This window comes from Eublepharis macularius, chromosome 6 (assembly GCF_028583425.1).
Source record: "Eublepharis macularius isolate TG4126 chromosome 6, MPM_Emac_v1.0, whole genome shotgun sequence".
Lineage (NCBI taxonomy): Eukaryota > Metazoa > Chordata > Lepidosauria > Squamata > Eublepharidae > Eublepharis > Eublepharis macularius.
In genome coordinates, this window is record NC_072795.1 from 85,239,985 (window position 1) to 85,253,044 (window position 13,060).

Below are 13,060 nucleotides of genomic sequence, written 5' to 3' on the forward strand. Positions count from 1 at the left end.
ATCATAAGCCAACAAAATTCCATGGCCTTTTGAGTGATGTTCTACTGATCTTTCTGACCAGGTGAGAATTCACCAAATAGTATTTACTCAAAACAAGAGTGAGGGTAGGCAGCAGAAGGGATAGAGGCACTAGCATAACTCATTTTGTTCCTCAAGCTTGTTTCCCCATAGACTTCCATTTAGACAGTCTTTTCATTCTGTGAATTTGTGCAAAATCAAAAAGTAAACTCTTAAAAAGTTAGTTACTATTTATGTCCTTATGTTTATCTTCCAGAGGCATCCCCACACATCGAGGCTGGGTGAAGAAGATACGCTTTGCCCCTGGAAAAGGCAACCAAAAACTGATAGCCATGTACAATGATGGTGCTGAAGTTTGGGATACAAAGGAGGTAGTTAGCAGTTCTATTTTTCTTTTCTAAGTTTGTTTTAAAAAGAAAAGTGTAAAAGGAAGTAGGTTCACATACTTAATCATAACTTATCAGTATCCTTCAGTCGTTTCAAAAGACTTTTTGTTTTCCTGGCTATTTCAAACTGCTTTCATCTATTTCAACCAATAAATGTTGCTCAACTCTGTTTTATTTTTAATTATAAATTTCCAAACAAAGGCACAGAAGCTCCCTTAGAAGTTTTTAATGCATTCTTCAGGAAACATAACGAAGCATTATCTAAAACTATTGAATTTTGCATTTCCCTTGTTTTTCAGTACTTGGGCTTTGCTTAGTATCTATTGTCAGTTATCTGAATATTCATCTTGCAACCCTCCCCTAAATGAGACTAGTGCTCTGACACGTTCAGTGGTTTATGTAATGGCTATCACTGATTAACAGTGAAATCCTAAACAGAGTTACTCCAGTCTAAGCCCATTGATTTCATTTAATCTCTTGCCATCTACAGCCAGCCTTCCATGAAAGAAAGGAATCACTGAGAAGTATTATATAGTGAATATTTGTGTACAATTTTTTTAAAAAATATATTTTTTTTCGGAACCAATTATCAGTCTATGGCACTTAAACCTTTTGCCTTACCTCCAAGTAGCCCAAATAACACCGATACCTGAGATAAAGATTGACAATTAGAAAATTGTCTAATGTAAAAGCATTTGATTGGTCTCATGATTGTGAAGATGTTCACCACACTTGTTAAACCTCAAAGTCCAGATGTTCCTAACAGCCTTTTAAAAGTAAATGCTAACTTTGTAAGTTAGACCTGTACGTCTCCCTCTCCCTACTCCAAGAATGGTGGAAGTAAATTTAATTTCAGAAATGATTTATAAGGCCCTTTAGGGAGTCAACTGATGTATCTGGTGGACAGTTTTTTGCTTGTGATAGCCTTTCTAAAGGTACAGTATGATGCATCTTTCAGGTACAGATGGTCAGCAGTCTAAGAAGTGGAAGAAATGTCACCTTCCGAGTACTTGATGTTGACTGGTGTACCTCAGACAAAGTGATCTTAGCATCAGACGATGGATGCATCAGAGTGCTAGAGATGACAATGAAATCAGCCTGTTTTAGAATGGATGAGCAAGAACTCTCAGGTATGCAAGAAAGGGCTCATTTTTCTATAAGACTACAGTATGTGGCATTTTAAATTGTAGATTCAGGAATGCTTCCTGCTTCAGACTATCTAGAAGATGAGATGACATTTTATTTAAACTGAGAACTGTTTTATATTGTAGACAATGTGTTTCTCATTCTAATGAGATTTGGTAGTAAGAAAAACTCCACTGAACACACAATAAAGTTTGATAGCCTTAACTTTGCTTTTGGTCATAGCAACAACCTTCATAGCTAGTCAGAAACACCAACATTAAGGTAAAGTGGTGATTAAAATAATTTTAAATGATGTAATCAGTTCCCATCAAAAATCACTGTGCGTGAGCAGAAGGTACTTCCATGCTCTTTCAGGGAAGTTGCCATGTTTCTAATAACTGGAAAAGTAGTCTAGTACTGTATGGCTATTGATTTTCTTAACACTGCTTCGTGTTCTAGAGCTATTTGAATATTTGCCTTTAAATGATATTTAATTCATAATAGTACTACAGGAGGATATGAAGATTGGTGTCTTATTTTGGGACCATATCTCCTGCAAATCAGGCAATGCAGCCTCACTTGTGAACTAAAGACTTTTTTATCAGGTATTGGCTGCTACTCAAAGAAGGTTGAAACTATCTCTGTGCACACTTCTTTTTCTCTCAAACATATCACACAGCAAACTGCTGTTTGTGTGATGTGGATTAGGGGTCAGATACAGAAAGAAAAAGTCACCATGATAGTCCTTTGGAATAACTTGAGGAGCTCTTTAGATCCTGGCTACCATTCTAAAATATATTAAACGTATTTATTTAGTAGATACTTCTGTATAAGGGTGGCTTCTCGCTTGTCACTTTGATGGACAATGTTTTTATCATCAATATAATGACTGAAAGATATCTCTGCCTCTGTGTTTCTGTGTACTGGCTCATTCTTTAAAATAAACTTTTTTTTGATAAGTGGATTTGTGATTGTACATTTTCACAATCCATATTTTTGAAAGCTGCATCTTTACTTCTAAAGAAGGTAGTCTCACATATTGTGCTACTTGAATTAAGCCTAGTGCTCTCTGCTATTCCTTTAGAACGTCAACATGCAGGAAGTATAAACAACATCTATTATTTCTTACCAATTTACATTTTGACTCATAGTTCCAGATTTTCTATTGCACTTCATCTTTTCAAAACTTTCAGTATTTTTACCCTCTGAAAACCCTGATACTTAAGTGAAATATCTTGCATTATCTCTAAAAAGGTTTTTCCCATCACATCTCTGCATTTTGATAAGTGATTCCTCTAATGCTGCCATTTTATAAGACTCTGCCTTTCATCTTGTGTTCAAGTGTGATTAATGCACTAGAATCAGAGTAGCAAAACAGTGTTATTGCTGGGGGGAAAGCCTTTGCAGTGAACTCTCATGTACATAGATTGGCCCATCTCAAATCCATTTTGTACTTGGTGTACACATGGATGGAAAAGATCAAGCTGGTCTGACCAAAGTCTGGCATCCTTGCAGATCAGCTTGTGAAAACTGCCCTGCCTGTTCCCCCATCCAGGTTGTTGCCAAGAAATAGCTATAGACCAAATATTGCCAGAAGAGAGAGAAGCACAAACAAAGCACAAACGCTTTTCAGAGCATTCCATGAACCAGATAATGGACCCTGTTAAAACCCTCCCACTGAGTACTCTCAAAAACAAATTGCTGTCCTCTTACCCAAATTAATCCCTGTGCCCAGCTGTCCCTTACATCACAGCTCCCCCTTACGTGTGTACTGCAAATGCACAAAGCACTGGGATAGGTTTGGAATTATCCAGTCTATTTTCTGCTTAAATCCCAGATTCATACAGTAAATATCTTAGACAAGAAAAGATGGGAGACGAAACACTCAACCAGCAAGTAACTTGTTTACCCCAACAAATTACAGATTAGAAATGAAGGGATCAGAAGGAAAATGAAGGCAGTGAACAATAATATCATGAAATTAATAAAGTAAGCTAACTAAAAATAGCAAGTTGTGTTCTTCCCACAAGGCTAGTCCTGAGCAATCCAGCCAGGAGATAGGTGATGGGTTGCCAAAGATGGTACAAATAATAGGATGGAGGGAAAAATTGGATGGAGCTTCAGTAAGAAGGGGAGTATTCCCTGAATAGGTTGCTATAGAGCAAGACTGGCTGGACAGCAGACCAATCCTTAACAGGGAAGGAGAAGCTAAGAGGAGGGTACCTCTGGTAAAAAGATGAACTGAATCTTGAGACCCATCCCAGCTGCGGTGGCCGAGTGATGTGGATTCCCAGTGTCGCTAATTGCCTCCTTAAGGACTTTGATGAGCATGCTACACTGACGGGCGAGGCACGGTGAGGTCTGGCTAGAAGAGCATGCACCCTCCCCCCCAGTAGCAGGGCAGCTGTAGTTGACAGCTCCCTGACTGGGAGACAGAGGCAGAACCAAACTGCAGGCCATGATCAGCCTGCCACTCCCATGCCCTCCCCTCTAAAGAGTCACTGTGAGGGGCACAAAGTGGCACCCTTTGACCACAGTACACCAACAGAAGCACCTGGCCTGAGAGAAGCCCACCCCTGCCAGGGGCACCAATGGTGTAAGTACAGCAACCGACTCCCCTGGCAAGAGCCAGGATGGCAGTCGTGGCACCACTTAGCCACAAGCCCCCCCACCACCACCATCATAGCTTCCCATACTGGGTGTGCACTCCTCTCTCAGGAATGTGCACCCTCCCTCAATGCATGCCCAGGACAGCCTATGGGTCCATTAGAAAGGTGCCTCCAACCCACAGGGGGCCTTCTGGGACCCCTAAAGGAAACACTACAGGAGAGGGCCAAGGGCTCCAACCCCAGGCAACTTCCCCAGAGATGATGGGGCCCACTAGGTGTGGCACGCTTATGGATGGTAGGGTCTCCCAGCAGGCTGTCACTACTGAGGGTGACCTTGTGGTATGCCACAGGTGGGGGAATGGGAAGGGGGGCTGATAGCATGCCAGGCCTGTGCAGGTGACAGCAGAGGCACTCTCTAGGCACTCAGCAGCCCCTGTCATGGATGCTCACAGCCCTGTCATGCCCTCATGTCCCCTGGCATAGGTGATCTCTACTTGTGGCAGGTCTCCAGGCTTTCCCTTTCAGTCACCGCCTTCATGGTAGAGAGGGTGGGAGGCGTCTGCTAGGTCTGCTGATGGCCCTGTATGTGGGGAACCTGGCAGGGGCTCCTAGTCCCCAACTTCCTCCTAGTCTGAGGCCGTGGTCAGTGGCTCCTGGCCTGCTAGCTCTGCCATCCCGCTGCCCACCTACCCCATCCCTGGTAGACATTGTCCTGCCCCTCTCCAAGGAGGTCAAATCCACCTGCTGCACCAAATCCCCCACTTTGCCCCAGCTATGTCCTATGTCTGGAGGACAATAGACCTTGCCACAATGGCCTGTCTTGACAAGGTCAGGGTCCAGAGCTGCATGGCTTGAAGTTCGCTGATTGGCAAGGCTGATCTGGTGGCTGTCAGGGTCTCCATAGCAAAAGCGACTCCTAGGAATGGGTGGACATGTCCCCCTCCTGGGCCTGCATTCCCCCTCTCTGTGTGCCATGTCATTTGTCTGGAGCCACAGCAGCCACCAGACGGGCCAGTCACTGGGGTAGGCCAACCAGCTACATACTCCTCACTGTACCAGCGGCCTGTCTCAATTTCACCAGCTCCCAGCATCCACCCTGTTGGCTGGAAGCGCAGTTGCATGTCACCTGAGTGCCACTTTCCAACAACTCCCTCCTGGGCATATGGTGGGGGTATTGAGTGGTCCATGACAGTCACAGTTGCCAGAGTTTTGCCGTGCAGTAGGGGATGGTGGGCACCCCAATACTGGCCACACCAGCATCACAACATTGTCTCGGTGCATTATTGTGCACCCTGGTAGGGAATGGTTGGGCGCATCTGCCTAACTGTGTACATGTGGCTATATGGAGGGTGTGCCTCCACCAGCCCACGATCCCCCTGCTGCATCAAGGGATCATTTATGTAGATTAGGGTGGTTCCCTAACAGAAAACTCCATTGGAGAGCCCCACTGAGGAGATGCTGGCAGGCATGTTGGCCTAGTGGATACCGCAGTCAGTCAGGGACTTTCTGCTGCTGTTTGCCACTGCCTTGGCGCCAAGGCAACAGGGCCAGTCATCACAACCAAAGAAATCCTCCAAAGATGGAGGGTCAGGGTGTGGGAGCAAGAGCTTCATTGAGCTTTATTTACAGCTCAAACCTATGTATGTTTCCTCAAAAGGCTGTCTGAATTCAGTAGGGCTTACTCCAAAGTATGGGCATAAGGACTACAACCTTATTATTAACTTGGTTTTAACCATCATTCAGGAATAATTTGGACTCATCCCTCCCTGCAACTGTGATATCCCCTACAGCTACTTGGGCCAGACACAGGGTATCATGCTGCTCAGCATACCATGGTGGGGGGACCCCAGGATGGCTCCAACAGTGGAGCTCCAACTCTATATCTGGCTCCGTGCCTCCTCTAACAGTGAGAGAGGAGTGGGCTGGCCCTGCAGGATTGGAGCCCCAGGGATCCATTAATCCAGGTGGGACATCACGTTGCAATGCCACACACACATATCCCGGCATCATCCTCACCCCCCGCTTACGTTGGCCTTCTGCCTGGCTCATGAGATGCCATCAGCGGTAAGGTAAAAAATCACTATGGGTCTCTCTCAATGACTGTTTAAATAGTTATTGCTCTACATATTTAGCAGCATGTTCTGCAGAATCCTACATATATAAACTAGAGAGGTGTCTTCTGTGAGTGAACTGAAGAGCCACATAGCCCTAATACAGCTGATGAAACCCTGTCTTTACTACTTCACAAAAGTGCAAGTCACGGTAAAGAGTTTTGTGAAATCCTAGAGACACAGAGCTCACTTTAGCAGATGCATGACCTATACAACTGATGCTTTGTGAGCTTTTCAAAATATATGATCATACTTCGTAACTCTTTTAACAACAATAATAATAACATTTGATGTATACTCTGCCCTTCAGGACAACTTAACCCCCCCCCCTGAACGTTTTACAAAGTATGTCATTATTATCCCCACAACAAACACCCTGTGAGGTGGATGGGGCTGAGGGAGCTCCAGAGAGCTGTGACTAGCCCAAGGTCACCCAGCTGGCTTCAAGAGGAGGAGGGGGGAATCAAACCCGGCTCTCCAGATTAGAGTCCCGTGCTCTTAACCGCTACACCAAACTGGCTCCCCCATTAGATCTTTTTTCCCATTGGATCTTACTTCTGTCTGTTTTGTTTATACTAATGAGCTGGAAAGTCAGAGCAGCCTTAGGCGAACCAGTGTCTTTTAGCCTTGCAACAGGCATGTAGTAGTGTGGCTATTTTCATGAGCTTGCAATCAATATAAACTGTATCAGATTCTACTTGCAGGTGCATTGTGAGTGGGATAGGTCCCAGCAAGTTTTACAGTGCAATTGTAAGCAAGTTCCATTGAAGTCAATGGGCTGAAAAGGGTATAATTCTGTTTAGGATGGCACTGTTAATCTCCTTTATCCATTTTTCCTTTATTCGTTGTGGATTGACCCTGATTTTTTTTCCTCCCCTCCATCCTCTTCCCTTTTAATTCTAGAACCTGTGTGGTGCCCGTATCTTCTTGTTCCAAGAGCTTCCTTAGCTTTAAAAGCATTCTTGCTGCACCAACCTTGGAATAATAAGTATTCTCTGGATATTTCTCACATGTAAGATATCTTGTTAATATTCTGTTCAAACTTCTGGTTTTATACAGTGGCAACACACATACTAAAAGTATGTTGATATCTCAAGAGATTGGGGAATCAGTCCCAAAGCAGTGTTATTTCACATAGTTAGAAGTAACAGAAGAATGTGAGTGAGGCCCAAGCAGCTCGTCAGGCGGACCTAAGAGAACACTGCCACTCCCAGGTCCACTGGCCAGGCCCATCCTCTTGTGCCTGGCTGGACAGTTCAAACCCATTGGCTCCTGTGTGACCATGTAAGGCCTTTGGGAGCCACCTAGGCCCAGTCACAGCAGCAGGAGCCCTCACCCTGCACTGGCACCCCACAGCCCGCAAACCAGACTCTCCAGTAAGTTGGGTGGTCCAAGGCTTATTGGTCATCATTTAGTGTGGCTAACACTATCTGAAGAGAATATTTTCCCTCTGTTCATGTATTGCATTTATTTTATACAATTCTTGATTCAGTTAGGTCACAAAAAGGCAGAACATATTCGAGTGGTCCACTGGTTCCTGTAAAAGTTCTCTGATTATTGTACAGCTTGTTGTCTACCTACATGGCTTTTTCACATGCATGGAGGAATAACTGTGCATGCATACAGGCACACCTCTTTGCGCACATGGTGTTTAACTCCCCTGATTCACTTTAGGGAAGAAGCAGATGTGAAGGCACAAATAATAATAACAACAACAACAATAACAACATTTGGTTTATATACCACCCGTCAGGGCAATGCCCACTCAGAGCAGTTTACAAAGTATGTTGTTATCCCCACAACAAACACCCTATGAGGTGGGTGGGGCTGAGAGAGCTCCAGAGAGCTGTGACTACTAGCCCAAGGTCACTCAGCTGGCTTCAAGTGGAGTAGTGGGGAATCAAACCCGGCTCTCCAGATTAGAGTCCCGCGCTCTTAACCACTACACCAAACTGGCTCTCAAAGAAGTATGACAACAACAAACAATTCCCCTCTATGCTATCACTATACAGTACTAAGATTGTAAATAATTTTAATAAAGTGCTACTAGTTAATAAAGTGCAGTGGATAATAAATATCATATACAACAATTCTATATATATAAATTACAATCAGCCAATAAATATACTATGAATAACATATATAATGAAAAAATTAGTCCAGTGGGAGAGTTTTTGGATCTTTTATTTAGGCTCCTTAGCACCCAGGGGTTTGAATGTGGATATGACTTGTTTTTTGTAGAGACTTGGTTGATGTTATAATAGGGTGTTGCCAGTTTAAATGTATGATTTGTTTCCTGTAGTGAATTGGCTGATATTCCAATAGGACATTGTCACTTTAAACGTAATTAGTGTTTATTCAGGGATGTTAATTGCCCGCTTTCACGGACATTGTTGCTCCTGATATCAGACCAGACCAGATACTTCTTATGTACTTGAAGGTTTTCCACTATACATGAGTATAAATCTGGAATATGGAGAAATTGATTTAAGTTATTCATTTGAATCATTGTCCAGAGCATGAGTTTTATGTAATACAGATACGGTAGCCCCTGAGAAAGCTTGCACTGCGAAACAAATTTTGCTAGCAGTTTATCGGGCTGGACTATCTGCCAACAACTCCCATGATTAATCGGACTATCGTTTGAACTACAGGCAATTATACTACGGACTCCTGTGGAGAGAGTGGCTGGCAGCGTTTTGGATTTCATTGATTATTCGTAATGGACATTTTGGTTGTGGAACCTTGAACAATTGTTATTGATATGGAATGTATGGTTGTTGTCAGAATTGCTCATTACCTGGATTCTGTTTGCTGTTTATTCATTATATATGTTATTCATGGTATATTTATTGGCTGCTTGGAATTTATATATATATAGATTTGTTGTATATGATATTTATATTATCCACTGCACTTTATTAACTAGTAGCACTTTATTAAAATTGTTTACAGTCTTGGTACTGTATAGTGATAGCATAAGGGGAATTGCTTCTTGTTGTTACAGTTTTTTTCCTCCGGAGTGGCTCTCAGTTGATAGATATTCTCGAAGAAGTATGGACAAAAGAAATATAGGCAAAACTCTGGATCTGGCACTACATGTCCTTACATTTTGTTCATCTTGCCTGGATGCAGTTTGTAATCTGAACTTGATTTGAAAAATGAAAGCACATTAGTGATATTTAGTAGCTGTATTGCATAGTACCTTGTAAATTATGAAATTGCAATAAAGTACAGAAATTCAGACAGGAGTCTTGTGACACCTGTAACAGCTACCCTTCTGCAATGTGTTGCCATGGTTATTCTAGATATAGCAATATATTTAAATGCCATTTAGGCTGGAGTGAGATAGAAGGCTCAGGTGGGTTTATAGTGTTACAGTGGTCTCAAAGGCATGGACTTTTGTGGTATCAGAGATTTCTCAGTGATCATTTCCCTATGTATGGAGCTAACATTGCTTTGGAAGGAGAAAATGTTACATGCTTTGGAATGTGTGCGCAAGGGGTTCCTGTAGACATTTCTGTTAGTGTATTGGTGCTCCTCAGAAGGGTCCCACAGTCCTGTTCTGTCATGGGGGTACTAAAAGTAGTACAGTTCTACTTATTAACTAATTAAGCTTTTTATTTCTTTGTAAAAGAACCTAATGTGACATGTCCAAGCCCCTTTCTCACTATTTGTACCCCATCTAATAGTTGATTCTTCTTCATCCTCCCCTTCCCCTTTTTAAGTTTGAACATAGCAGAGAGAATGTGAAGTACAATTTCAGGCAGCCTATTACTTATCTATTAAACCTAATGTTTACTTTGCAGAAATTATCCAGAGAATGAAAACATTAAAAATCTGTTGCAAGAACAATTGTATTCATTGTCCAAGTAAGTATTTTTTTTTAAAAAAAGAAAACTAACATGACATGTCTAAAGCACATACTTATTTTCAATCAGGATTCTTCTGTAAAAATTAAAAGTTTAGAATTAAATATGGAGGCAATAATAAAGAATGTTTAACTTGGAAGTGCAGGAATGGCTCTCAGTCTCACCGTCATTTTTCTGTTAGTATTTTCCCAGCAGTCAAGGTTATATGGCAGCCAGATCATTGCTAAGTATTATCATAGTTTGACAGGCATAATAGACTGTAACATAAAGTACCTATTGGTGTAAATTTCATGTAGTTAAATATGATTTTATTTCTATCTCAGTTTAGCACATTCTAAGAGTGGAGAGAGCACAGATCTCCCGCTGCGAGAACTGACAAACTTTTCAACTATTAAAGTGCACTGTGCAAAAACAATAATGTTCAATATTTTTATATATTTATATATGCAGTTATAAAGTGCAAGGTGCAATAAATAACAATAAATAAATAATTCTCAATTAGAAATATACGTTCACGTCCAATAAGTATCTTCCAGTCACAACAGGAATTCATAATAATATACAATAATATACACAGATCATGTAGTCAGGAAGTACTTGTCTACTGCCCTTGCAGTCAAAAGGAGTCAAAAGGAGGAGACAGAGAGGGTTCAAGGCCGCTAAGAATCGCTCATCAGGGGTTAGCAGTTCTCCTATTTTGACCAGCTTTTTCAAGAGCATTCTGAGACAGCAATATTCTCCCTTTCTTCAAGGCTGTCTCTAAGCAACAAAGTCTACATCTCACACCTATATCTTTCTCTTCATGAAGATTTTGGTTGCCTTTCAGCATTCTCCCGGGGAGCTTCACTGTCTCCCAAGTGTGGAGTTTGCACCTACGAAGGAAGAAGAATAGATCGCATCATATGAATTGTGTTGATACATAAAGGACTCATTTTAGGACACCAAGTCTTTAATGCTGTATTACCAGCACTTATGGCCGGGCAATAGAAGAGTACTTCCTGACTACATGATCTGTGTACATTATTGTATATTATTATGAATTGCTGTTGTAACTGGAGATATTTATTGGATGTGAACCGTATATTTCTTATTGAGAATTATATATTTATTGTTATTTATTTCACCTTGCACTTTATAATGGCATATATAAACATATAAAAATATTGAACAGTATTGTTTTTGCATGGTGCACTTTAATAGTTGAAAAGGTTGTAAGTTCTTGCTTTGGGAGATTCGTGCTCTCTCCTCTTTCCTGTGCTTTCTGCAGCGTTTCCCCCTGCTCTTTTTTTCTTGGACATTCTAAAAGAGTGCAAGCTTTTTCCATTTAAAATGTGCAATATATACATGTGTTTGCATATGCTGTGTCATAAATCACTAGCGATACCTGGCTTTCTTTTCTTAGTGACATCAAGAAACTTTTGCTTGATCCAGAGTTCACCCTTGTGCAGCGCTGTCTCCTGGTTGCAAGGTAACAGACAGCTTGTTGAAGTCAAAAGTGAAATACCTGTCTTGTAAATACTTGTCATGTAATCTTAAACCTGAGCACCTAATTTTTTTTGTTAAAAAGCAGTAGAATAGATTATACTTAGATTAATATCATGCAAAAATGTTGTGTAAAGATCAACTCTAAAGTATAAACATACTTCTATAGCGAGAGATAAATATTAGCTTATTTTGCAATAAAAAGTTTCCTTTGGAGTGTTAGTCTGACCATAGTGGTATTCTGGAGAACAAGTCACCAGCCAGTCAGTTATGAAATATCAGTAGCTCTCTGACTCTCCAAGAGTTCTTTCTGATCCTGGGGAAGCCTATTGTCATACAAAAAGTCAAAAACATCCTCAGACTTTTCCATACTGTATATTTTGAGTGGGAAAAAACTTGTCTTAGAAATTTCTGTCGTTACAGAAGTACTTTATAGAAGTTCTTTTTCAGTGCTTCCCAAATTTTTTTTATTTTTTCCATCGGAAAATTGAAAAAAGCCCACAGAAACCTGGGCTTTTTTTTTTTTTAAAGCTGATTTGCAAACTGTGACTGAATTTGACCATGGTTATTACAGGTGCTAATGTAATATTCCAGAGTGGTTAACCACTGGTACTCATGTATATGGGAATTCATGAATTTATGTAAGAGAGTGAAAGTGAAAAAGGAGAGTCTGCTCAAATCTGTGACCCAGTCCTATCTCTAGACCATAGTTAATAGATGGCAGCATTAGTTTTCTTTGGGTCTTTTAGTCCTACTTTGTGCTTTTTACGAACAGTCTCATCTGTCTCCATTTCCAGTTGTGTGCATTATGTCTCAATATTTTTAGACAGAGAATAACAAAATTATAAAATTGCATTGAAATGAGTGTTACAGTCACCTTAAATAAATGAGTTTGGATCCTAATCCTTTCTTCTGTTTCTGTAGCACTCTCCTGCATTGCAGAGGTTGTGCTTTATTGCAAACCATGTTTTTCCAGTAGTAGGTACTTTTGCTCATTGCAAGATTTGTGTGAGTTGAAAGCACCTCATGCCAGAGAAGGACTCTGTCTAATAGCACTAGGGATGTGAGGCAAAAAATAAAAATCCAGATCTGGGTTTCAGGGATCATGAAAAAAATACGGGATTCCTGAAATCTAGGAAAGAATCTCTAATCCGTTTAAGACAGATGAGAGAATCCCAGATTTATTCTGCCATTATTCCATATGGGGAAAACAATCTGGGGGCTATCCATGAGGATTGTGAGATCATTTTTCAAGAGCACTAAATTTGCAGAGATCTTACTCCTGACTATTCTCTAAAGACCCCACCCATTCAGGTTTCAGGAAGATTGGACACTGGGGCCAAGTTCTATGGGCCCCTGAAGAAGGGCCCCCCAGCCGCTCTCCATTATTCTCTATGGGGAAAACTATCTGGGGGCTATCTGGGGACTAGGGTTGGGATTTTTCAAGCAAACACAAC

At 41.3% G+C, this 13,060-nt stretch overlaps 1 protein-coding gene across 1 annotated transcript in view; it reads left to right on the top strand.

Moving 5' to 3' along the window:
* The window catches only part of WDR11 (WD repeat domain 11), a 90,240-nt gene that overhangs the window by 63,773 nt on the left and 13,407 nt on the right, over nucleotides 1-13,060 (top strand). The window contains exons 18-22 of the mRNA XM_054983063.1: nucleotides 275-389; nucleotides 1,363-1,534; nucleotides 7,153-7,261; nucleotides 10,059-10,121; nucleotides 11,524-11,589. Of these exons, the coding sequence (XP_054839038.1) occupies nucleotides 275-389; nucleotides 1,363-1,534; nucleotides 7,153-7,261; nucleotides 10,059-10,121; nucleotides 11,524-11,589 (525 nt within the window). The remainder of the gene's footprint in view (nucleotides 1-274; nucleotides 390-1,362; nucleotides 1,535-7,152; nucleotides 7,262-10,058; nucleotides 10,122-11,523; nucleotides 11,590-13,060) is intronic.